This window comes from Poecile atricapillus, chromosome 21, assembly GCF_030490865.1.
Source record: "Poecile atricapillus isolate bPoeAtr1 chromosome 21, bPoeAtr1.hap1, whole genome shotgun sequence".
NCBI lineage: Eukaryota > Metazoa > Chordata > Aves > Passeriformes > Paridae > Poecile > Poecile atricapillus.
In genome coordinates this window covers 4,379,940-4,405,993 of record NC_081269.1, presented here as the reverse complement: position 1 = coordinate 4,405,993, position 26,054 = coordinate 4,379,940, and the positions used below count along the sequence as shown (strand labels likewise).

General features: G+C 48.1%; 3 protein-coding genes across 4 annotated transcripts in view; 2 read left to right on the top strand and 1 right to left on the bottom strand.

The window, feature by feature from the left end:
- Positions 1–13,372, top strand: part of PIGL (phosphatidylinositol glycan anchor biosynthesis class L) — a 55,593-nt gene extending 42,221 nt beyond the window's left edge. For both annotated transcript variants that reach the window (XM_058854780.1, XM_058854781.1), the window contains 3 exons: positions 7,433–7,464; positions 11,578–11,711; positions 12,759–13,372. In XM_058854780.1, the coding sequence (XP_058710763.1) occupies positions 7,433–7,464; positions 11,578–11,711; positions 12,759–12,857 (265 nt within the window). In that variant the 3' untranslated portion in view covers positions 12,858–13,372. The remainder of the gene's footprint in view (positions 1–7,432; positions 7,465–11,577; positions 11,712–12,758) is intronic.
- Positions 13,373–13,650: 278 nt separating this feature from the next.
- Positions 13,651–16,814, bottom strand: CENPV (centromere protein V). The gene is made up of 5 exons (XM_058854782.1): positions 16,556–16,814; positions 15,545–15,643; positions 14,711–14,780; positions 14,223–14,337; positions 13,651–13,912 (listed from the first exon to the last, which is right to left on the bottom strand). Exons 1-5 carry the CDS (start codon positions 16,786–16,788, stop codon positions 13,788–13,790), a joined length of 642 nt encoding a protein of 213 aa, XP_058710765.1. The 5' UTR covers positions 16,789–16,814; the 3' UTR covers positions 13,651–13,787.
- Positions 16,815–23,550: 6,736 nt separating this feature from the next.
- Positions 23,551–25,685, top strand: UBB (ubiquitin B). Its single transcript, XM_058854776.1, has 2 exons — positions 23,551–23,707; positions 24,376–25,685. Exons 1-2 carry the CDS (start codon positions 23,570–23,572, stop codon positions 25,525–25,527), a joined length of 1,290 nt encoding a protein of 429 aa, XP_058710759.1. The 5' UTR covers positions 23,551–23,569; the 3' UTR covers positions 25,528–25,685.
- The last annotated feature ends 369 nt before the right edge of the window (positions 25,686–26,054 follow it).

Below are 26,054 nucleotides of genomic sequence, written 5' to 3'. Positions count from 1 at the left end.
CTGGTGCAGGATCCTCGTGGTGCTGCTGTGGAAGCAGAACCAGGGGCAGCATTCACTTCACGGCTCCAACTCAGTGCCAGACTGTGGCACATGACACTGGAGAAACTGCCACAGCTCTGGAAATAATCGTTTAATGTTCCATCAGCTGGGACCTTGCCAGTCTCCCTTTTACTGGGCCCTCTTTGCTTTTCCTGTGCTTGATCCCACTAAAATATGCCACTTTGCACTTCTGCTTTGAGGAGAGTGTGAATACCTGATGCCTGAGCTGGTGGCAGATGTGTTTTGGAAAGTTCTTCACCTGAAGATGTTGCCATCTTGTCCAGGTACCTGAATTTACCTCTCTGCCCTGAGAACATTGCTCTTTCACAGGAGCCGTCCCTATTTACCACTTTTAGGAAGAGTCCATTAGTTCCTTCACCATTTTATTCCTTACATTATGGGACCCTCTATCTCTGTACTTTGATAGTAAGGTTAATAAACAAAAATCCCTTTATTAAAATCACTCAAATTACACTGGCAAGACAGCCACTGTATTTTACTTTAACCCTCTGCTCATTCAGACCTCACGGTGTCCTAGAGAGATTTCCTCCAGAACTGCCTCTGCCTTTCCCAGGCATGAGAAGAACTCTTTGCAAGTATAGCTTTGTATTTATAGCACCCATTTGTTTTCTGAATCATCTGTGCAATTCAAATAAACAAATTCTTCTGGCTCTCCTTGCTGACAACATCACAGCCTTTCTCACTTGCTAGAGAAATCCACAGTGCCACAGAACCCATGCTGGATCCTTCAGCTCCTCTGGGAAGATGCTGAGAGCTTTGACAGCTTGAATTCAGTGTCAGAGGGTGATCTTGCCTTTTCCCAGAAACTTCTGACATAGCCTAACAGAGGAGAGGGGGTGGAGTTAAAGCAAGCAGTGTCTTTGGGAGATGGTTTCAGGCACGGTTTGAGGAGTGAGCAAAGGCTGATGGCTGAGGAGCAGAGGTTGATGGCCAACACTCACAACATTGGCACAGAGGGACTAAAGAGCTTCCAGCTGCCTGGACCTCCATTTGCTCACTCAACTGCTGTGTGACCTACAAAGAGAAATGAAAGACAGGTTGCTAGGTGTCCTCCTCCACCCTGAAGATGTCATGAGAAAACATGTTAGCAGCTGAGCTGTACATGAGAAATTTAAGGAAAACTCTTGATTTTGATCCCAGTTCTACTCTTATCTTACTTCGTGGCTGTGCAGAAATCACTTTCCCACTTTCATGCTTCATGTTTCCTGCGTGTGCAGTGGGATTTAACCCTCTTCTTGTCTCAGAGCATGTTACCAGAAAATGCTCATTGTCTACAATTCCCTTGAGCCCAGAGCTTTGCATTCATCCTCAGCTAGAGCAGAACATAGTCTGGGCTGATGAGATCTGTGTTGATAGGGACACCAGAGCAGCAGCAGTTCTCATTTACTAAGGGCTTCTTTGTGTCTTGTCTCCCTTCCAGTCCTGAATCAGCAGAATTAATCACGATAGCCCCATCATCTGCATGTGGCAGGAGTGGTGCTGTGGCTGCTGAAAGGTTAAGTTTATTTTTAGTGGCTTGCTTGCCCTCATTATTTTTCAGTTTGTGTTATGGAGGAAGTAGAGCGTGACTGTATCACTCCTGACTCTCAGTGCCCTGATGAGTTCTCACATGTTGGCCAGCACAGGCAGCTCTGGGAGCATAAACTGAGGCTTCTCCTGTCCCCCTGTGCTGGCAGAGCTCTGCAGAGCAGCAGGGGCTGCCCCTGGGGCCCCAGTGCTACATGGCAAGAGAAAGGCAAACGACCTTTCCCCTCCAGGTATCATCTGCAATGTATTTATTAACCATCTTTAAACAAGCCCTGCAGGGTTCTGCCTCCACTGTGAAAAGTGGAGGAAAGAATGAAGCAGGGGGCTGGTGCAGGGATCCTCAACTCTTTTGGATGCTCCCAGTCTCTGGGAGACAGGCTTGTGCCCACTTCCATGAGATTACTTTCTGCAAGAGCAGGGGTAGAACAGGTTCTGTGACCCCTCCCACAGCTCCTCACTTCAGGAGGTGCAAATTATTGAACAGCTTCAAGGAATAAAACAGTTCAGGAAATGGTCACAGCTGAGCAGATGCTCAGTGTTGTCTGCTAAGGGCATAAATATTCTTTCCAGTGTCTGGAACTGAGAGGTTATGTTCAAAGGAGCAGGAACTACTCAGGAGAAATGAGCTCTTTCCCTTGCAGCAACTTTCCTCCTGACAGCTTGCAGGAGTCCAGCTGCTGCTGTGTGCCTGCCTGGCCTTCAGATCTGGGAGGAACTGAGAAATGCCAAGGTTCAAGGATGTATTTGTTCTTCTGGAAGGGAAAAATAAGAAAAAAACAGGATGGGAGAGGAACACAAATTGCTATTTGATTTCAGTCTCCCCTGGGAGTATTTCAGTTCTGGCTTCCAAACAGAAAAAAAACCCAACCCAAACCTAAGAAAAACCCATTGCAGCAAAGCAGAGAACTGGAAGCAATCTTCTGTACCTTGATTTGGCAACATCATCCTCTCTTATCCCCCAAAACAGGAGCTTTCCCTGTGGCCATGGGAGGTTGGATCCTTTATACTCATCCACAGAGTAGGTCTTGAGTGACATCCAGGTCACTTTATCCCCCCTCAGCATTTGGCTAGTCACTAGGCACTGTGGTAATGAGCTTGGTAAATACTGTGTGACAGGAATATTGGAAAATCTCTTTCCTGCACTCTGAAATAACAGTGCCTATGCTGAGATCACATGTAATATCAAGGTGGTTTGGTTTTGCATGAGTCACTGTGCATTTTGATTTTAAACAACCCCTCTTGCCCAGGAGCCTGGCAAATGAGGGGCTGTTCAGTTTGTTGTTTGCTTGCTTAGGATGGAAAGGAATCATCTTTGTGAGGAGGAAAAAGAAGGACTGTACCACTTGTTTTCTTTAGTGAGCTATCAAATCCATTTCATCCCAGCTAGAACAGAAAAGAATAGTCTTGTCTGCTTAGGGCAGAGCAAACTGAGTGGAAAATAGGAGCTGCTATATTTAACCACTGTGCATTTTGTTGTTATAGCAACTGCATCTATAAAACTTCTATCAATGATGCCATATAAAATGCTACATCAAGGAATCATTAGCTGAGCCTATTCTCGTCAATTCCATTTGGAAAAACACCTCTCAGTCCTGCAGGATGTTTTTTAACATTCACCAGCTCTGTGGCAGGTTGTAAATGAGGCTGTATAGAGATAATATTTGGGAGCTTTATCACGCAGCAGTCGATTAGGATGCAGCCTGAGTGCCACCAATACCTTGTTGCACTCCCATGTCCCATCCTGGCCACAGAATGCCCCATTCCTGAATGCCATGGACACTGTGCAGAAGGGCTGCACTGAGGCTCCCTGGAAAAGGAGGGTTAGTTAAATGCCAGCTGCAAATCTGTGTATGGAAACAATGAGCAGAGCAGTGTCCAGCCAATCCCACTTGGTGAGAGCCATTCTCAGAGGCCACCAACTGCATCCCTCCCCAAGAAAGCACAGTTCTGCTGTGAAATTCTGTTGAATTTCCAAGGCCAGGTCTTAAAGGACAGGGAGGAAGCTGAGTTTGGGTGATTAGCTTGATAACAGTGAATTATATCCCATTTATCATTTTTAGTTGGTGCCTTCTTACAGTGTGGGGCTGGAAGATCTCTCCCTCCTTTCAGCAGCTGCAGCCCATGCATTTCTCACTTGTTTTACTGATCTTAAATGTCCTGGGGGACCTTATGAGTGATGGCTGTGGTTGCAGCCAGACTGTCCCCATAAGGCTGAGACAGAATTGTACTCTACTGTCCATCCTTGAGACTTCCCCTCAAAGCTCTGTGCCCTGGCATATATCCCATAGCTGGGTATGTATTCTAGATTTTATCTCATTCCTTTATCCCTTTCCCTCATTCCTTAATTTGACCAAGTTCATTCATCCCAGTGCCCTTCCATGACACTGTTAAGAGCCATTGAGATTAAAGCTGAGCATGGAGCACAGCACAGAAGGGATTCCCCCTAAAAAAGGTGCTTTTTTCCCAAAGAAACAGAAGGGGTGTTCTTCCCTGTGTCACTGGGCTGCTGGCAGTGAGGGGAGCACATTCTTCTCTCAGACAGTGCAAGGCCCAAAGCACAGAGCAGGAACAGCTCTGTTAGCTGGAAGATCTCTGGATTGCCACTGGCAGAACCATCTTTTGCCACTGCCCCACGTGTGAGTGCAGTGCCTGAGCAGTGTTGTACAAAGTGTTGCTCCATGGCGTAGTTCAGGGTGCATGGAAATGGAGCCAGAAAGTCCAGTTGGGGAGGGAAGAGGCATTCCAGAGAGCAAACTTCCAACATCTGGCAAGTATATCCTTCTAATGTGTCTGTGATTCCTAGGAGACTGCCTGTTCTTCCTCCCTCACATCTGTTTCATCAGATTAATTGGGCAGATTAGAGGTTGGGATCCTAAATGGAGCCCCAATGCAGCTTTAAGACATCCATTCTTTGCCATGCTCTTCAAAACTGTAATTCCCCAGTGCTCCTCAGCAGCCAGCAGTCAGTTCAGTGAAGGGTTTTGCCTCTGGCTTGGGAAACTATTTGGAGAGTGAAGTCATTGAATTCAATGAACAACTTCTCATCAAACATCACCCAAACTGTAACACACCCTTGTGGGCATGAGCCCCGGAGGAATTCTGTGCTCCATCTTGACTTGTTTCTTCTTGAAACAGCTTGGGAGGTTTCACTGGTCACTGTCACAGAGGAGCTGATCCACTCACACCTTTCCTAAAGGATGCCTGAGTAAAGACAGGGAATTTGGGAGCAAGCTCAGTGCTGCAGTTTGCAGGGTGAGGGCATTGGGCCATCTCAGTGTTTCTGCTGAGCAGATGAAGCCAGTGGCTGCAGACAGCAACAGCCTTCAAAGCAGCTGGGCCTTGAGGAAGGAGCTGGAGCTGAGTTCTTGCAGGGCAGGAATGGTTGGAGCCTTTGGATGTCTCATGGTCTTCCCAAATTCTTCACTGCAGAGGGTCTCACGTGTGGATCTGAACCTACCACAGGCATAACAGAGAGGGTGCAGGGAGAGGTGCCCTGTAATCACCAGGCTCTGGCATTTGGGCAGTGGGTGGGAATGAGCCACCTTAGGTCACTTTATGTTTAAAAAGGATTATAAAAAGTCTCTCCGAGAAAAAAAAAAACAACACCCACATGGAAAAATCTCCTGAAAAAGAGCCTGTTTGTGTTTTACTTTTTGAGATTTTATGCCAAACTCATTTCGCCCAAACCACAGCAAGTCCAATCTGTAAAACAACATTCCCAAAATGGCAACAACTGAGAACTGCAACCTCTCCCCTATTTGGATGTGTCCCATGGAGACGCTCCAGCAGGGTGGAGATGGGAGCGAGAAGATGGATTTGGGAGAGGATTGGCTCATTTTGTGAACGTGTGCAGGAGGTAGAGCTTCATGTTTCTCTCTCTCTCTCTCTCTGCAACCACAGAGAAATAGAAATGAGCAAGGCTGCAATTCCTCTGCACACAGAGCTGGGTGGAGCCCGTTCCCAGGGCTCTGCACTGAGCCTTGCTGAGAATTGAAGCATTTGGATCAGGACAAAAAGGATGAGGAGAGATGCAGTTTCTTCATGCCTGTTCTTCCAGATGAGTGACAGGTCAGCTGGCAGCAGCTTTGAGGACCTTTCAGTAACCAAACATAGTTTGTGTCTCCCTGAACCTTTACAGAAGCACAAACTCCTTAATTTACTGCTGATTCACACTTTTCTTCCCTGCTGAAGATGCTCCCTGCTCCTGCTGAAACGTTTCCATATGAGCTGGATCTCTCACTCCTGTTTTTAGTGACAGGAATGGTTATTATTAGCTCCCTCTTGGAGCAGCTCAGTGCTTTGAAGGTGCCTCCATGGCAGAGCAGCACACCCAGAACAGACACGGGGCCTTCAGAGAGTTTGTCAAATTTCACAACCACTCACTGCTTTATCTCTCCAAGCTTATTCTAAAAGATTCCCTGCTAACTATACCAAGTGCTGAATCACTTCTTTGTGTGGCCAGATTCCACTTGTGAGGGAAGAAACCTCTGGCAGAAGAGCAGAGCAGGTATTAATGGAGATACTTAAATTACAAGGCAATATTTAACAATCTTTGTCAGAGCAGTAAGATTTGAGTGGTGGGGTAGAAGGTGGCCAAGTCACTATTCCAAGGCCATTGTTTAGTAGGAAATGGCATTGCTTTGGCTCTGGAGCAGAGGACACCACTGACAGGAGAATCTGTTTAAATATGTTTTCTGATTGCTGTTTGAGTTCTGTCATGACCTGCATTTCTGGCTTGACTTTTGCTTTGTATTGCATTGGGTATTCATCACTCCGTGCTTCCTATTTTGTCTAGGCCTGTGTAGCTAATCCTTTTCCTTGAACTTAACCAACAGCCAGAGATAATCCTAGTTTGAAAGTGACTGGAGAAACACAGCAGTTTACATATAATGCATCTTTTATCCTGGCTGATTTACACATGAACTGGCACATTGTCCTTTGTTAGATACACCACTATAAGGTGATAACAATCTCTTTAAATATTACATAGGGTTAAATAACTTTATGATTATTATTATTTCCTTTCTCGTTTTGGCAAATGTTCCATTGTTTGGATTTCTTTTTCTCCTGGAAGAGCAGAACTGGGTGTGGGACAGCCCTGAGTGCCATCTGCTGGAGACCTGCTGCTTCCCAGCCCTGCCGTGGGCCAAATCCAGGATGGGAATGTCAGCTCAAGTGCTCCCAAGCCATGAGCAGGAAAAACAAGAGAATTAAGAAAGGAATTGAAATTAACACTTTCTGATGCCTTCACTATCCCAAGGTCATTTGCTTACACTTCCTCATGGAAGTGCCATCACCATTCACATCTCCCATTCTTGGCCCTCCCGTTCTGTTTTGCTATAGAGACTCCCCAGGACAAAGTCATGAAGGGATCAAAGTCTTGGTGAGCAAAAAGCCAGAGCAGTTTCTCAGATGTCCCAGTGCTGGCCTGGGTCAGAAAAAAACGTCTTTTTGGTGGCCAAAGAGGAGCAGCTGCTGAGACAATGCCCCTGGCCAGCATAGCCTGGGTTTTACACAGCCAGAGGTGCTCCCAGGGGTGAACAGCCTTTGGCAGCCTCTTGGGTTTCCCTTAGGAAGTCTGAGAGTAAATTTGATTTATGGAGCTGATTTGTGATGTGTCCCAGCAGCCAGAATGAGGAAAGGAATGGCAGAATAGTGTGGGGAACGAAGCTTAGCCCTGCCTGAGGTGAATCCAGTGTGGGCTCCTGAAGTTTCTCACAAGATTGGCTGTTGTCACTGTGTGTTAAATGAAAGGGGTTGGTTTAGCATGCAGGGGTTTATTCCTGTAAAATCAGGGCTTGAGTAATTCCACTGAGTTGACCCCCTTGTATCTTTTCTTTCACAGGTACCTGCATTCAGAGGGGAAGTTACCTGAAGGTAGGAGTCCATCATCTCCCATCCTACTTCACATCCCCTGCAGTCCTTTACATCACTCGTGTCCAGGGTTCCAGCTGCCCAGCTCACACCTGCACTGCAGATGAAACCTACAGCTGAACTTTTATCTTCCTGCAATTTTTTACTGGTTCAGGCTTCTCTACAGTCACTTTTCAGTCTCCTGGGGCTGTCCTGCCTCAGTGGTGTGATGTCTGGCCTGTGCCTCTTGGTTGAATTTGAGTGCTCTTTCCAGGTCCCTCAGCTTAATCACAGAGGGAAAATAAAGAAAGTATAGAAAGAGGTTGTTCCTGACCCCTTTTCTAGAGTAGAGCTGCAGCTCTTATCTGTATCAAACAGTGCCTGCCCAGGGGCAAATGTGTGGCCCTCATTTAAGCACAAAGCTGTCACTCAGCTGTTTGTACAGAGCACAGGAAGGTGGCTGAGCCAGGCCCACCCAGTCAATATGCTGCTCCCTCAGCAGCCATCCAGGCTGTGTTCCTTTAATGCTAATTCCCAAATCATTGTAGGATTTGAATGAGTCACAGCAAATCAGTTTTAATTCTCTGCTAGCAGGAAGTTGCAGGCCTAATGAGACAGCATGAGCCAAGATGGCAGAATGCCCTTAAGCTGAACTCTGACTCCAGTCCCTTCAGTTGCCCAGTTCATGAAAGAGGACTATTAGTGCCAGCTTCCTTCCTAGGACCTTTTCTTTGTTCAGAGCAGCAGAGCTCTGTGTGCTGTGTGCAGCACAAAGGACAAGGAGCTGCAGTGGTTGATGTTGGTGCTGGCTGTCAGGCCCCATTTACACCGAGCCACTTTCATGTGCTGCTCATGCAGGTTTCACTCTGGTCCTGAATATGGGCTGTGCCTCAAATCCATTCAGGTTTGAAACAGACCCACATATAGAGAACATTTCCATTTCTCCAGCAGCATCAAGAGACTGCTGGAGCTCTGTGCAAGCCTTGCTGCTCTGATTACATCACATCTGACATGACCTACAAACACCAAAGGAACGGGGAGCTCCCATGCTGCTGCTTATGCTAAGCCTTTCCAAATATAGTTCCAGTCTCGTTGAAATTCCCAGTATTTATAATTTGATCTGGCAGGCGTGCAGGGCTGTGCATCAGAGGGGCTTAGTGAAACAAGAGTGAAACAAGAGTGATGCTGGGATTGAGGCTGTCTGGATGGAGCTGAAAGGCATGTTCAGGCTGTGGAAAAGTGCTGCGCTGCTGTTGGGAAGAGGGACTTGTTTGTGGGTGAGTCTGTGTAAGCCCATGTGATCAGGGAATCCACAGAAAATCTTGCAAATGCAAAAGCCAGCTAAGCCTTGCATTGCCTCAGTGATATGCAAATGAGCACCCTAAATATCCTGCTTTGCTTTCTAATGCCTTTAGCCAGCACAAACACAACAGGCTTTTTATAATCTGTAATCAAGTTCTCCAGCCCAGGCACAAGCACTTGTTTCAAGAAGCCAAGACAACTGCTGGATGTGCTCCCACCCCTGCCACTGGCCCCTTCCAGCTATAACCAGTCCTCTTCCAGAAGAACCTGTGCCTCCTTCCATCAGGAGCAGTGCAGGCCTGCAGCACACTCAGTGCTCACTCAGGAGCTCCTCATTCTAGGCATCCTTGCTGCCTGAGTGATTTGGAAGTGGAAAGACAAGCTGAGCAGGCTGTGGGCTTCACACACTTCTATTCTCAGCCTAATCCATGAGCTATATTGATCCTGCCCTTTCTGCCAACCTGGAGAGGTTGCATTACACTGCTAATCCCATCCTGCCCAGGTCACAGGCACAACAGGCTCTGAAAAGCTTCACCTGCTGGTGTCACAGGAGCAGACTTGTCAATGGCAGCGCTGCTCTCACCCCTCTTGGCAGGGAGCAGCCTGTTTCTCTGAACCCTTTTCCATCTCTCCCTGGACTGTACATTCCTTCCCTGCTTTATTTCATCTCACATTGCCATGCAGAGCAGGCTTTGCTGTCAGCACATGGAAATCCTGGTTGGATCACTGACACGGAGGGCTCTTACAGTGCCCTTCTTTTTGGGGAGCTGGATGCCACCACTTCACCTGATCTGACCAAGAAGAACCCAGCAGGTCAGAGCCATCCACACTGGAATCAACTGCCATGGTTTTGAGTCCTTATTGCTGAGCTTTGGGGAACAAAAGGGTTCAACTGCTGCATGAATTAATATTTCTCAGGGAAAAAAATGAGGAAAGGGAGAGCACATTTGGTTAACAGAGCAGCCCAAGCTTCAGAGAGTGGTGCCAAGCCTCTCTTCCCATTACTGTGAGTAGGAATTGATGTGGCATTGCCAGAGTTCATTAAAGCCTTCCAGGAAAGGAAGTTTTGAAAAGCAAACAGGTGCCATTGCTGAGGACAGGAGCAGCACTGTACTAATTCTTCCCTCTGAAACTACCCCAACAGCAGCCCAGAGGATCTCTGCAGAGGAAGGGGAAGAATGGTTCCCCCACTCATGACACATCGCAGGTTTCCTTCCAAGGTTGCTATTCGGAAACAAGAAATATCTCCAAGTGAGATAAAAGGAGTGTCAGGGCGCTTCTGTGAGCGACTGCAGCACTTGTGTCTTCAGAGCATCCCTTGAGAGAGCAACTGGAGCCGATGGCAGCCGAGCAGCTCTGCCTGTCCCTCGTCCCGGCAGGCTGTGAGCGGGACAGGGGCTCGGGTTCTCGGTCAGGAGGCATCCGAGCCATGCTGGTCGCACATTCCCGCACGTCCCGGGGCTCTCGGCATTGCCCAGCTGCTGCTGGTGACCCCGCGGGGCCGGGGCTGAGGCCCGGCCGGGCCGGGAGGTGCCGGAGGGACGCGGGTCCCGCTCCCGCAGCCGGCGGATGCCGCCACCTCCCGGCGGCTCCCGAGCACCGCCCGCCGCTTCCCGGCCTCTGGGAGCACCGTGGTGATTGAGGGCTCTACCTCTGCCCAGTGTTGCCCACAGCAGGAGAAAATCGCTGCTGTGAATGCTCGGTGTGACCTGCTGGGGAGCCAGGTCCCAATGTCCCGTGTCCCCTTCAGTGGAGGGGGAGCAGCACCCTCTGCGGTACTGACATGAAGAGTTAACCGGTCTGGCTTTGGAGAGTGGGAGAGGGCTGCTGAAAAGCTGGAACAACACCCTTGGAGAAAAGAAAAGAAAGAAAGAAATTGAAAGATCCTGGAGATGTGCCAGAGGGAGTCTATGAGAGCTTTGTTCTGTCTCTTCTGTGTAATTTCACTGTTTCAGGGCTCACTGAAGGAAACCTCATTGCAAATCGAATTGCATCTGTGACCACCTGTGTAAACTGTGACTTTGGCCTCTTCTGTCAAACTTTAATACAATGTGGGAAGTGTGGAACATAATCACAGCAGCTTCCAAACCAAGAAGATCCCAAAGCAGCTCCCTTGAGAGCTGCAGGCTCTTAACGGGACCATCAGTAGCTCTGAACTCATCAGTGAAGACAATTTAGCAATGGTAAAAAAAAATAGCAATTAACTTTTGAGTTCAAAGGGATCTTTAAAACAGAAAAAAATGCCCTTCAACATCAGCAGAATCTTGAAATCTTGTTACCTTCATCTGTTTCATCACAAACATCTGCAATAAATTCAGGAACTTCTGTTAAAGTGTAACTGGCTGCCTGAGTTAATATTTGATTCCTGAAGCTTGTAAATATTTATTCTCTAGCTAAGAATTGGAGTAGAAATATGAAATTACATTTTGGTAGCTGAACCAGAAACTACTGTTTTAAAATTCCATTGTATGATATAGTGTCAGTATTCAGAGAATCATCTGCACCTATTTTTTTGAGCCTAATTATGCAGGAAGAATTTAAATTACAAGCAAAAAAACCACCCAGTTTTTGGGATATTCAAAGCTAGCTTTGCTTTTCACAGGCTATTACAGAACAAGAACAGTACAAAGACTCACACACAGAATAAGAGCCAATGCAAATGGTGTTAGATGTGCACTGGGCACAAAGAAATCCTGGTGGGTGCATCAGAAGTTGTTCTCCTTTTACACAAAAAAGATTCCCAAGGCTAGCAGCACAGGGAAGCTGCTGAGCCTGGAGAAAAGAGCACCTTACAAGAATGCTGTTCTGAAATATTTATTCCTTTTCTCTGTGTAGGGTGCCGTGTGCTCGTGCTGGAATCAGTAAATCTCTTCAGGAAATACATTTCCTTCCTGGATGTCCTCATTTCCTGCCTTCTGCCCAGGGATGCACTCTTCATCCTCACAGAGGAGGAGACTGAACAAGCCAAGGTGAGATATGTGGCACCTGCTTGACTGGCTCATCCTCATTGTGAGCACTTTAGTCACAACTGTCACATTCCCAGGGAATGTCAGAAGTAATTGTACCCATGGGTTATAAATGTCACTGAGGAATGTCTGCAGTGATTTTAAAAACATGGACAAGCAAGGTTACCTCATGTGCTGCATGACAGGACAGGGCTGAGATTTTTAGCTCAGACAGTCACAGGGCACTGAGTTTTACACTCTCCAGGATGCAGGATGCATTTCAAAGGAAACTGGATCCAACACAGTGTTCTGAACCTGTGAGTGGCCTGTTAAAAGCCTGGCATGACTGCATGCCAGGAACAACATCCTTGGATCACAGCTCCCACTAAAGATGGAGACAGACTGTGAACTTGTGGTCCAAAGCTCTTCAGAAGTTCCCTTTACTGGACATTTTTAAACTATCTTGCTGCATAGGATCTCACACATTTACTCCACAGTTCCCTATATCTGATTAACTCCCCTTCCATAGCATGAAAATATTTACACAGAAAACAGTGCTGTTAATTCACAAATTACAGACTTATCCTGCTTCTGAGGCTGTTAAAAAATAGAGTTACTGATGGAAGCAGCTTGGATAAAGGTGGTGTTCATTATTCCCATGTATTGTTCCTGAAATCTGACTTTTTTAGGCTGGTCTATAAATAGACTCAGTTGCAGCTGGCAGTGTGTGGTCAGAAGGACCAGAGATGTTCCCAAACACACCTATCAGGCTCCTGCTTCCCAGCATGTGAACACTTCCCCAGGCCCAAGATCATGTGGGGAGGAGGAATTAGAAGTGACACATAGTGTCCTTTCTAGCAGGACCCTCTGAACATCAGACAGACAACACCAGACTCGGGGGCAGACAGGCCCAGATCTTAGGCAGCCTTCCACTTCCCCTGCCTCTCCCTGTTCACTTAAAACAGGCTGTCCTATAAATGGGCACTGACCCTCATAGCAGGAGCAGGAGATTGCCCTCTCATCATCTCTGGAAGGTTCTTGTAATGCTCTCTCTGCTGTTTTTCCTCCTAGAGAGCCATGCGGTACCATCGCAGCCAACTCCTCTGGTTCCGCCAGCTCTACCTGCTCTTCTCTCGTTACCTGGTGGTCAATTCACTGCGCCTGCTCTGACAGGACATCACTCACAGGAGTAAAAGAATGAGCAAAAAACCGACTGTGCCAGGCCCAGGACTCAAGAAAGCTTCTGTGTTAGGTGCTCAACAGGATGGGATGCTCTTTGTGTGACATTCTCCACACTACAAAACCAGGCTGGGTGTACCTCCTTCTGAGTATCTTGTTGCCTGATACACTGAGAATGGGATTAACAGCTACTCTATTTCCTCACTATAAGAGCTTAAATAAAATGAGAAATTTGGATTAACTTTAATTGGGAGTCAAACCCTGGAGGATTCTGCACTGGAGAAGATACCGCACAAACGGTTTTTCCAAGAACACAGAGCTGCAAGGACTGCTTGGCAACTCTCCCTTGGTGCTTTTGTAAAATCAGGTATCAGGAGTAACTTTTCAAAGATCAAGTTATCTCCACAGATATCACAACCACACCACATTTGTTATTCAGTAAGAACTTTAAAAAGCCAAAGCTTTTGAATAAAACATCAGAAATCGTGCAATTTTTGCTAATTGCACTGACATTTGCTGTTGCTTCTTTCATACACATTGTGTTGCAGGCTCCACCTTCACAATGTCCCTCCTGAAATATGAGCTCTTCCTCTTGATTCAGAACAGGGCTTAAGATCAAGTCACAAGAGTCTCAGCAGGACATAGGAATGAGGTGCAAGTGACTGTAATGAGGTCTTTTGTATTGTGATTTAAACTTTAACACAGCTAAAGGCAAAGTGCCAAACTAGAAACCCTGGAGTGGTATACAGAGCAGAGGCAGTTTGAAAACTGAGTCACAAAGGAATGAGACAATCAGCATAGAAAGATTTATTTAAGAAACAGACAACAGGTAACAGTAGAGATTGATTTCACCAACCATCACGCAGGAAACCCCAGACTGCAGTTCCATGGCAGCGCTCCCAAGGCTGCTGGAAGGGTGTATCAGGGTTTTGACATGTCTCTGATGGTCTTATGTTCCCTCACTGCTTTCTCCCATTCCTTGCCATTGATATCCTCTGTGATAATGGTCTGCACGGTGCCATCATCCAGACAGTGAGGAGCTATTCCTGAAGAAAGACAGAACACACAGAAACCTGCTTTTCATAAAATGTGGGAGATGCCTGCTCCATTCCATGGCTGGGGCATCTCAGGGAACTGTAAATGCTATTGCTTTGAGGCTGAGGAGCCTGGATAAGAATCCTGTCACAGGAAAAAGCCCACACATTATAGGTAAGGTTGTTTTTTATGGAGGAGCTACAGGTTCAAACTGCAGTTCCAGGTGTTTATTAACACTTGTCATGTCAGCATCCAATGGAGCATTTATCCAATGTTTGCTTGGTGGTTAATTCTGGTTATCACAGCTTGCTTTGTACCTACCATAACCATCAGGGTTAGAACGAGGAGTATAAAAGCTCTGAACACCACAGGTCTTGCAGAATGTGTGCTGAGCACAGTGTGTGTTGAAGGTGTATGTTGTCAAATTGTCAGCACCCTAAGCAAAGGAAAAGCACTGTAAGTTTTCCATGGAAATAGATAGATAGATTAATTACTTCGGGCCTGTAGCTAAGAAATGAACAATTTAAAATGCCACCTTCCTGTCTTTATCTGAGATACAGAGCTGTGTATTCCTGTATTCCTGCTCCTTTCCTGAACCCCTATGTTAAGTGTCCATGAGGACATAAGTCAGGCCTGGGAACTGCAAGAGCTCTAAACAAGATGCACTAACACAACCACACCAGACAGCTTAAATTGCGGCCATTTCCCCCAACCAACCAAACCTAGGGAAGAAAACTGCTTGTTCTTGGCTCTTTGAGGATAACACTGCTCGTGCCCATGGCCATGCTCTTACTGTGTTCTTACTCTACCTTCAGCAGCTTGAAACGTGATGCTGGCACAATGAAGTGTCTGTTCTGTTTCTTTGTGCAAATGCTGCAACTGTAAAAGAAAAAGCAGACCTTTCTAGAAGAAGTGGACATGTTGTAGAGCAGCAATCAGACCTCTTGACAACAGAAATTCCACTGACAGCTAGAATGGCTCAGAGGTAAGTGGCGAAAGTGGATTTGTGGTGTCAGCAGTGTTTTGCGGAGCACACCCGTGAACAGACTGACCCTACACAGGTACCCCAATAAGATATTCTCAGACACAACTGTTGAGGACAAACTCAACAAACTTGACAAACCCTAGCCCTGAGAAATCCTCTTAATTGTTCAGAGCACGCTTGGGCAATTTTGCCAACATTCATTACCTTGCAAACAAGAAAGTAAAGTTCAGCAGTTCACCCATGAGCTGGAAGCAAACAAGTTGCAGGCAAAGGAGGGTCACTACTGAAACCAGAGAGTGTTTTAGTTTGAGGCACATGTGGTCAGAGCTGTAATGTCATTTGAGAAGAACAAGTTAAAAAAAGACCAACGTGCTTTGAGCCCCCTGCATGAAACAGAAAGCAGATGGCTGAGCACCTGGACTCATTAGATCTCTCCTGACACTCTCTGTGTGAATCTCACTGTGAGACATGAAGTCCTGCCCAAAGCAGCACCTGAAATCACCAACACTGATCTTCTAGTGGATCAGGACATAATTAGGGGTAAATCCTACGGAAACAGCTCAGAGGGTGTTCTGCAGCTGTCTCATCTTTAGCTCAAAGGTTGGAAAAAGCAGAGAGCTGACACTCATCTCTGGGAACAGGGAACAAACCAACTCACTTGCAGTTAAACACGTGCAGATCTGCTGAAGCCCAGACCTCAAAGCGGACAGCTCCACAGTGACAGCCTCCTGTGTGCTTCACCAAACCCCTGTATTCACTGGAGAGACACAACAGAGCTTTTGGGATCATCCTCTCTTGGTTTTTGCCCAAGAGAACAGTAAGGCTATACACAACATTATTCAGTTCTGTCTTGAGCTTTTGCAGAACACATCCACTCAAATGTATTTAATAACATATGTCAGAATGAGGTAGAGGATGGCTTTTGTCCTCTGCACCAACTGCTTTTGTGGTTTAATTAAAATGGTGAAAAGGAAAGAAGAGCATCACTTTGAGGACTCTCCACTCTGTACAACACAGCTTCCACCACACTCCAGGTCTACAGCTGTGTCCATACACAACCCTACACATAAACCAGGGCTATCGCCTCAAAACAAACTGCTTGGAACTGAGAACTGAATTTCCCCACCGTTCCTCCAACACCACTAATATTCCTCCATTTAAAAGCTGGGGAAAGCAGAGATAAGTAGATTCTACATAATATTTGAAATGTCTTTTATTTCGGGTTGTAACTGAAGAGGAACTTTATGACCAAGGAATTTCTGAGCTTGTGCTTCTCCCCCTCCCCGAGCCGCCTCCACAGCAGCTGGGCAGTCACCGTGCGGGTCAATCGCAAAACGCAAAAACATTTTCCTTCCAGATTTTGCCTCCCACGGACAGTTTCTGATGTGCCGCGCTCTGCACAGAGCGAGCACAGGAAGTGGGTGGAGATTTACGAGCTGAGCCTCGCGGAGCCCCCAAGGGCATTTTCGATGGGAGAGCCGTAAAACACGGGAAGCTTTACCACAGAAAGCCACTTTTTTTCCGTGGTGCGTGCGCCCCCTCCCCATCCCAGCCCGGCCCCCCTTCTCGGCAGCTCGTGGAGCCGCTGTGCAGACGCCGCGCAGAGAACGCGGCCGGGAACGGGGCTCGGGCAGGAGCGCGGAGCAGCCGCCCCGGCCCCGTTACTCACTACGCGTCCAGCAGCAGCCGCGCCGCCTCCTCGCAGCTCAGCCGGTGCCGCTCCTGGAAGGCGGCCCAGCGCCCACTCTGCGCCCCCAGATCGATGGCGCTGGGCCCGGGGGGCTCCGCCTTGGCCGCGGCCGGGGTCCCCCCCGTATTCCTGCCCCGGGCCCGGCGCGTCCCGCCCGCGGCCTCGCCGCCCCGCCGGGAGCGCCGCGCGCCGCCCGCCGCGCCGCGCCCCATGCGCGCCTCCGCCGCCGCCACCGGGGGGCGCCCCCGCGACGCGCACGGCCCGGGAGGGGCTGAGGGGATCCGGGAGGGGACCCGGGAGGAGCTGAAGGGACACGGGAGGGGCTAAGGGGACACGGGAGGAGACACGGGAGGGGCTATGGGGACACGGGAGGGGCAGTGGGGACACGGGAGGGGCTATGGGGACACGGGAGGGGCAGTGGGGACACGGGAGGAGACACGGGAGGGGCTGTGGGGACACGGGAGGGGCTGAGGGGACTCGGGAGGGGCTGAGGGGACACGGGAGGGGCTGAGGGGACTCGGGAGGGGCTAAGGGGACACGGTGGAAGCGGGAGGGCGGCACGGGACGGGCCGGGACACGGCGGGACCGGGAGGGGCTGGACTACAACGAGGGGAACGCGCAGTGGAGAAATCTTTTCCTCACATCCAGCCTAAAGCTCCCCGGGCATAGCTTGAGGCCGTGTCCTCTCATTCTACTTTGTCACCTGGAGAAGAGAACGAGCCCAGCTCCCCACACCCTCCTGCCAGGGAGCTGTAGAGAGGGAGAAGGTCCCCCCCTCAGCTCCCTCAGCCACTCCTGGTGCTCCAGCCCCTTCCCCAGCTCTGTTCCCTTCTCTGGACATGCTCCAGCCCCTCAATGTCTCTCTTGTTCTGCTGGGCCCAGAGCTGACCCCGGGATTCGAGGTGTGGCCTCAGCAGTGCCCAGCACACACAGTCACTGCCCGGCTCCTGCTGGCCGCTCTGAGGCACTGAACAGTCCCAATGCTGGAGTTACCAACCCTGCAAGTGTCCAAAGAACTATTGGAGGTGGCATCTGGGCACATGGTTCAGTGGTGGACCTGGCAGTGCTGGGTTAACAGGTGCGCTTGATGATCTTAAAAGTTTTTTCCAGCCTTAAGGATTCTATGATTTTCTGATTCCAGGGCTGAGGCCAGGCATACCAGTTATCCACAGGCATGAGCCTGAGGTTTTCCCTCTCATTGTGAACACGATGCCTCACATATTCACAGACAGGAAGGTGTTCAGCAGACCCAAGGTGCTGCTGGAATTGTGGTGTTTCACTTCTCTGCTATGAACAGCCTCATTTAAACACAGCATTGCTGTGACAGCACAGGATGTGCCTTTGGAAGTGTGTTTAGGCCTTCCTGAGGTTTGAAGTCATTGTGGCAACTTTGCAGAGAAATGACTTCTAACAGGATTCCCACTTAGCTTTGCACTAATTCTGTTACCGTAGTCTTGGAAAAAAAGAGAGTACATACCTTAAAAAGCAAAATAACCCCCAACCAAACCAAAACCAAACAACCAAAGAAAAACCCCCAAACCAAAACAAGCAACCAAATAAACAACAACAAAAGTAGGAAAATATTAAATCACCCCTTTAGTGGTAAATATCTTTTAAAAAGTTATTCTTGAACACTGAAATCCAGTGCTGCTTCTCAAATAAAACTATCAATGCAGGGAAAAGTACAAGATTTGGAGGTGTCGAAATCACACTCAGTTGGGGAAAAAAAATAATCATTCCAAAGACAAACCTTTGTGCCAATGTTGCAGGACTGGAAATTTCTTTTGTTTGACATATAATCAAGAATTTGTCATCAACAGGACTTAATGTCATGTTCTTTCCAAGAAGAGGAAAGATGTAAACAAGTGAGCTGAGTCTTGAGAGGCAAAGAGGCACCAAAGGGTCCTGTGGCAGCCAGGAACATGGCAAAGCAAGAGGACAGTGATGAATAAACATCCATCAGCACTCTGGTCTAGAAAAGAGCTTTAAAAAGCTTTAAAAACATGTGACTCTGCTGTCCAGGCTGCCTCCTGGGATGGCACATGCCAGGATTTGCATAAGAATCCTGTGGCTCAGCACCTCTCTGATTGGAAAGGGCACCGAGTTACAATTTCCTGTTATCCCTTATGGAACCTCTGCTCCGGTTACTCATTCTAATGGAAGCAGGAGAACACACCCTGGGTGACAAATTCATCTGAGCCACTCCCAGACCTTTAGTCAAACCAGATTACATGTCAGTCACCTCATATTTTGGGAGGAAAAAGTCACTGTGGGGAAATTAGGAAGGCACTGAAACTGAGCCTGTGCTGGCTGCAGCAAGGATTCGTCTCGCCTTGGGCATGGCCAGCACCACTCATGGTTTGTCCTGTCCCAAATACACTGAACTCAGCACTGAAAGCCAGAGTGTAATTTTAGGAGCTCATTTTAAGGGGCTCGTTATGTTGATTCACACAAATGACCCTCTGTAAGACAGGAGCCACCAGCACTCTCAAAAAGCAGTTCCAGGAGAAAACTGAAGTGAGTTTGTTCATGTGATATCTGCAAATCTGTCACTCTCTGTGCCTCTCCACAATTAGTTCACTTTATTTTAAATGCAGAAGCTGTTTTGAGAAGCTAAATTCTACTCCCCTGAGATGTTTCAGGATAAAGAACTGGAGGACAAAAATGGAAGTGCAAAATGCCATAGTAAAGAAATTCTTTCTATTTTTTCATTTGTTTCATATTTTTCACGAAGGACTCAGAACAAAAAACTGAGTCTCACATAAACAGTTCCAGAGCTTTACTCTGTGGAACTCTGGATGACAGTAAATGTCAGAGGTATTCTGAGCTGAGAGCCCTAAATTTCAGTGGTCAAATGTTGTATTGTCAGTGTACTTGGGCAGCATTTTCCCAGTGCCCAGAATTAACAGCTCTCGTTTCACTGCTTCCAAAGCTGATGCAATGTTTGCCAGGCTTTAGGAGAGGCCAACAACTTGACGAAAAATTGTTTGCTGTTAAGCTTGAGAGGAAAAATGAAAAAGGAAGAATTACCCAGACAGATGATGAGGTGGACAAGAGGAAAAGTCCAGTAAATTACAGTTGGTTCTGTGTAGGTGTCCTGTGATGCTCAAAGGTCAACAGCAGCTGACGTGTTGAGTGTTAAAGTACAAAGGGAATTTTCTGTGCCATCTCAGCTCTGCTTGTATAACAATGACTCAGCTCTGCAGCCCTGGCTGACAGCCAGCATTGAAATTCTGCCTGTAAGAGCATTTTTATCCCCAAAGCAGCACTGAGAGCAGCTACATGTTTGTGGGTGAAAGGGAATTAGGAACTGTGGATGTTTTTTATATCTAATAAGCAGGGAACTAGGAGTTGTGTACAGCTGACAGCACACTTTAAAAAACTGCAGTGGTTCCAAGTACATGGTTTGTTCAGGGGGAAAAATGGCAGTGCTTGGATTTTAGTCTCTCTGTGGTGGAAGGAGAAACATTCCAGACGTTTTCCTCACCATCAAAGGACCCAAGCTATATCTGAAAACAAAATGTAGGAGGCAACACCCCCGGGCTGTTCAGAAGGCCTTGACTGTTTGTTTTTGTTCACTGTTACAGAGGTTCTGTTGAATTTACTAACAATGATTAACAGCAGTTTAGGACTCATTTCTTCTGCCTGTTTCTTCTGACATTTCTTCTTCTGTCTGCCTGTTTTCTAAGGAAATTCTTTGCTGTTTTGCTGGAAAACCTTGCCCCAGAAAGCACAAGCTAAACGTGCTCAGAGGCAGCAGAGAGGAGGTGAACAAAGAAGCTCCCTCCCTGCACTGCAGCTTGGATCGGATCCAAAACATTCCCGGGCAGGAGGCAGAGTGAGAGATGCAGGCAAGGAGTTTTAGAACAGACCTAGTTATTAGCTGTTGCTTTCACTGGCACAACACGGGGCACAAACCTGTGATTTCAGCCCTTTATAAAATGCCCTTTGGACGTCTCCTTCCAGCAGAGCATGGGGAGCTGTCACAGGTCCCTCTGGGTCACCCAGACCTGCCCAAGCCTGTTTCTCATGGCAGCACAGATCTGAAAGCTGAATTCCATGTATCCTACAAAGTTAAAATACGCTTTAGACAAACAGGGAGACAGAGAAGTATCACTAATGTTCATCTTTTTACTACCAATGTATTTGTTTTTCTTATTTTTTTTTTTTCTTTCAGCTCTTTAAGTCAGTGGCTTCTTAAAAACCTTGTTTAGTGCAGGTATTTTTAGCACAAGGCTATAAAAACAAAATCGAGGGAATTGTCTTTTTTTGGTAATCTCAGAATATCACAGTCAATCTCACAGTACTTTGAGTTCTGACTCACTACTTCTGTATCCCTCCAGGCTGGCAGCACAGGGACAAGCAGTGACATGCCACTGGTCTGTTTGTCTCATGGGTGGAACTTGACCCAAGCCTGGGCCTTACTGCACTGCTACAGGCTTGGGGAGACAATATTTATCTTCACAAGTGTAAATATAATTATACTGCATCGTACACAGTGAGAGGAAGGTGTGAGTAATGTTATGATATAGGAATATATATATATATATCTGTAAATATATATATATATATATATATTTTTTCCCCTGTGTCAAGCAGTCCTATTTTTGTCTGAACAAAGAACAGTAACTGGACTTGCCACATACCCTGTGATGGCCTGGCTGCCTGTCCCAAGCTAAACCTGGTAGCTAAACAGATTGCCACATGTAAAAGTGATACCTTGTTGCTAGGACATTAGTCTGCTTAAAAAACAGACCCAGCTTGTGTTCCAGAATGTACAGATTCGTTGGAAACATTTCCATGACCCCAGATTCTTCTCTCCTGAAAGTAGGTTGCTCTGTACCACTGCCCAGTGACCTACTTTTGAAAAGAAATGTGTGTTCCCAACTGCAGGCCCCGTGCCCTGGCAAAGGCTGGAGCCACCTGTGCGGCCAGAGCAGTCACAAGATATAGATTTGTGGGTTTTTCAGCTTTGCATTTATTTATATACAGTTCAGAGTCAGCTGCTCGATGGTTTTTGTTCACCAAGAGCTACCAAGAGAGGGAGAGTGGAATGTTTGTTAAATGCATGTGCTTCGTACAGCCATAACAGTTCCTCCCCACAATAGATTTAGCCATTTTTAGGGAAAAAAATAAGGGAGGCCTCCTGTGTTTTCTGGTTTACACAGAAAGGAAAAAAAAAAATACAGGAATTCCTCTTCTCTATCTACAGGAACATTAAAAAGAGAATTATGCACCCTAAAATACTTAATAAATGTGTGATGTGCTTTAACACAGCCCAGGCTTTACATTAATCTCCAGCATTACAGATGTGGCCTTCCATATTTGTAAATATTAGTTACTCATGGCCTTTCCTCTGGGAAGCCTCAGAGCAAACCTTCAGCCACCTTGGCACCACCAAACAAAACCCACGCTGGAAACACTGAGCAGAACTGGCAGCACAAAGCAAACAAATGGGACATCGTCCAACTCTGCCTTTTGTCCTAAATTTATGTAGCCAAATAATAATTCCAAGGTTGACTATTGCCATGGAGCTTGCTGAACTTTCTGGTTAGCATTTTTCCCTCTTCCTGTTCCTGTATTTTGAGTAATTATTGTTAGGATGATTTATTTCCTTTTTACTGTAAATCAGGAGGTGCTTGAAACCCTGTTAGGAAAAGGGAAAGCAAAAGGATTTTGTTGTTGGGGTTTGTTTTATTTTTTTAATTACTATTTTTTGGTGGTTTTGTATTTTTGTCTGGGTTTGAGGTTTTTTAAGGGTTTTTTAGGGGGAAACAGAGCATCTCTCTGTAGTGAATCTTGCCAGTCACACACGTGCTGATGCTTTGTGAATAGAGGATTTAACAAGGTCATCTGGCTTCACTGAAGGAGCAGCAGATAAATCTAAAAAAACACATAAAAACGATCATGGATTTTGTGCACTCCATCTTTAATATAATATTAAATGAGTTAAGAGCCAGTCTGAAAGGTATAATGAAGTTTAATTAACCTGAGGCACGTTTCTACATCAGTTCTCAGAAGGTGGCTGCTTCATAACCGATCAAAGCTTCCTGTTCTGGAGGCGAGTAAACAACCATTTGAATTTCAAATGTCAGCATTTCATCACAGGGCTTGTTTTGAAGCCTCACATCAAGAGAATTAACTTGTCAGCCAGCTCCAACCAGTTCCACGGGCAGCTCGGGCACTGGGCCGCGTGACTGGGACAGCTCGTGTGACGCGCCAGGAGCCACCAACGCTCCTGTATTATCCTATTTTTCCAACTCTGCTAACTCACTTCTGCTTTTTCACTCAGCTTTATAGGCCAGGACCAGACCTACAAGCTATCCTGGGCTTTTCCATGGAGCCTGAGCCTTCTTGGGGAAAGGGTTGGTCAGAGGCCCGGGTGGGTCATAAAACACTGGCAACAAGGGTCACCCCCCTTTTTTAGGGCACTTCTCTCCCAGTCTGTGTCAGATTGTTCCCTGAGCACTGCTGGGGTTCAGGCAGGAGCTAAGAAGCCCCAGTATCGTTCTTACCGCCACCATTAATTCCAACCCCCATCATAATCCCTCTCCCTGTCCCCTCATGGCCCCATCTTCCCCCCCCCGCCGAAATCTGCCCCGCCAGGCAGCTCCCCCTCAGCAACAGCGTGACCTCACCGCGCACCAATCAGCGCCGAGCACTGCCGAACCTTCCAGAGCTTTCCCTGCCCCCGCCGCCCCCGCCCCTCGCTAACTGCCCCCGCCGAGCAGCCAATCAGCGCCCGCCCTGCAGCTCGCCCCACCAATCACCGCCGGACTGCTCGGTCTGCCCACTAACGCCTGGCCGCAGCACCGAGGCGAAAAACGGTCCCAGATCCATCCGCGCCCTCAGAAAGGTGCAGATTTTTTAGGGTCTGATCCCCCTCACTGAAACTCTGGGATCCCTTTGCCTGAGGAAGAGGAATTGGAGCGGGGAAAAGGCGAGTGTGTTCCAGAACAGGGATCTTTTCCTCGGGACTACTTTGGAAGGCGGATGGACACGTTAGTTTTGGTGGGCGGGGCCTGTGTGCCCAGACACTGTATAAATACGGGAGGGTGTGCGTCACTTGGCAGATTCCAGGTTTATCGCCGCTGGATACATTTTACAGACGCATCGCTCAGGGCCGCAGACGTGAGTGCGCTGAGGGGAGCTGGGGATGTGTGACGGGGAGAGACGGGCCGGGTGCTCTGGGCAGGAGCGGGGCGGGCGCTGCCGGGCGGTTTGCACGAGAGTAACGGAGGGGAGCGGGCGGCAGAGTTGCGCAGTGTCGTGTAGTGATCCGAACCCCGTCGGTGAGAGCTGGGGCGGCCGGGGGATGGGAATCGGGATAAGATTTGTCTGGGCAGGCGGTGTCGGTCCGGGGAAGATGGCGCGGGCGGCGCGGTCCGTGCCGGAAGGCGGCTGTGAGTCACTACCGGGGCGGGGGAGCGGCGCTGCCGCGGGGCGGGTCCGCGGGGCGGGCCGGGCGTTCCCTCCGCTGCCGCATCGCCGGCTGTGGGGGTCCAGTGCTGCCCTGCCGGAGGAGGAGGTAACTGAAATCGGAGGGTTCCAATGCCGCATTTCTACACTGCGGACATGAAGGGGGTGTGGGGGTTCTCTAGCGAGACTAATCTGTTAAAGGAGTTCAGCATACCTTGCCTCAAAACTAGGTTTAGTGAGTCAAATTTATTCCACGTTTCCTACAACCAAAGTAAAAATTTATGACGGGGAAAATAGCAATAGTAATCCCTTTGTTTAGGATTTCCTAAATGCTTTACTTGACTTAGGGGCTATTGCTGAAACAGCTCTTTGTCTTGCAGGTCAACATGCAGATCTTCGTGAAGACCCTGACTGGCAAGACCATCACCCTTGAGGTAGAGCCCAGTGATACTATTGAAAACGTGAAGGCCAAGATCCAGGACAAGGAAGGCATTCCCCCAGACCAGCAGAGGCTGATCTTTGCTGGCAAGCAGCTGGAAGACGGGCGCACCCTGTCTGACTACAACATCCAGAAAGAATCCACTCTTCACCTGGTGCTGCGCCTGAGGGGAGGAATGCAGATCTTCGTGAAGACCCTGACTGGCAAGACCATCACCCTTGAGGTGGAACCCAGTGACACCATCGAGAATGTGAAAGCCAAGATCCAGGACAAGGAAGGCATTCCCCCAGATCAGCAGAGGCTGATCTTTGCTGGGAAGCAGCTGGAAGACGGGCGCACCCTGTCTGACTACAACATTCAGAAGGAATCCACCCTGCACCTGGTGCTGCGCCTCAGGGGTGGGATGCAGATCTTTGTCAAGACCCTGACTGGCAAGACCATCACCCTGGAAGTTGAGCCCAGTGACACCATCGAGAATGTGAAAGCCAAAATCCAGGATAAGGAAGGCATTCCCCCAGACCAGCAGAGGCTGATTTTCGCTGGCAAGCAGCTGGAAGATGGGCGCACCCTGTCTGACTACAACATCCAGAAAGAATCCACTCTTCACCTGGTGCTGCGCCTCAGGGGTGGGATGCAGATCTTCGTGAAGACCCTGACTGGCAAGACCATCACCCTGGAAGTTGAGCCCAGTGACACTATTGAAAATGTGAAGGCCAAGATCCAGGACAAGGAAGGCATTCCCCCAGACCAGCAGAGGCTGATCTTTGCTGGCAAGCAGCTGGAAGATGGGCGCACCCTGTCTGATTACAACATCCAGAAGGAATCCACCCTGCACCTGGTGCTGCGCCTCAGGGGAGGAATGCAGATCTTTGTCAAGACCCTGACTGGCAAGACCATCACTCTTGAGGTGGAACCCAGTGACACCATCGAGAATGTGAAGGCCAAGATCCAGGACAAGGAAGGCATTCCCCCAGATCAGCAGAGGCTGATTTTCGCTGGGAAGCAGCTGGAAGACGGGCGCACCCTGTCTGACTACAACATCCAGAAGGAATCCACTCTTCACCTGGTGCTGCGCCTCAGGGGTGGCTGTTAAGTTCTCGTGCATCTTGCTTGACACCAGGATTGCCAGTGGCACTTGTGTTTGCACTGTAGTTCTTCAATGTCTTAAGTTAATGCAAGGTTAATGCAAGCTTGAATAACTGCTGAACAACTGTCTGTTGAAATGCTAATAAAGTTTTCTGTTGCACATTACACCCTGTAGTCTGTCTCAGTTCAAGCAGGTGAAACTGGTGTATTAAGTGAAATGCTTTGGCTTCTTCCCATGGCAGTTTATTCCTCTTTGCATGTATGATGAGGACCAACCTTGTGGTTAAAATGGATCTGGATTAAAATCTTAATGAAGTGCTAATAATACCATGTTGTTCTTTCTTCCTAGATTTTAGCAGTGCTCTGCTTCAGGTGGGATATAAAGACCCCGCAGGAGGGGTGTGGTGGTGGTGGCATGGGGTGGGTTTTGCTGCAGGTTGTGGAGTTGCAGTGTGTTCATGTTCATGTCTGTGGTGGTTCTGAGGGTGGGGGTGAGGGGTTCTGGTGCTGCTCTGCAGGGACTCTGGGTGGGTG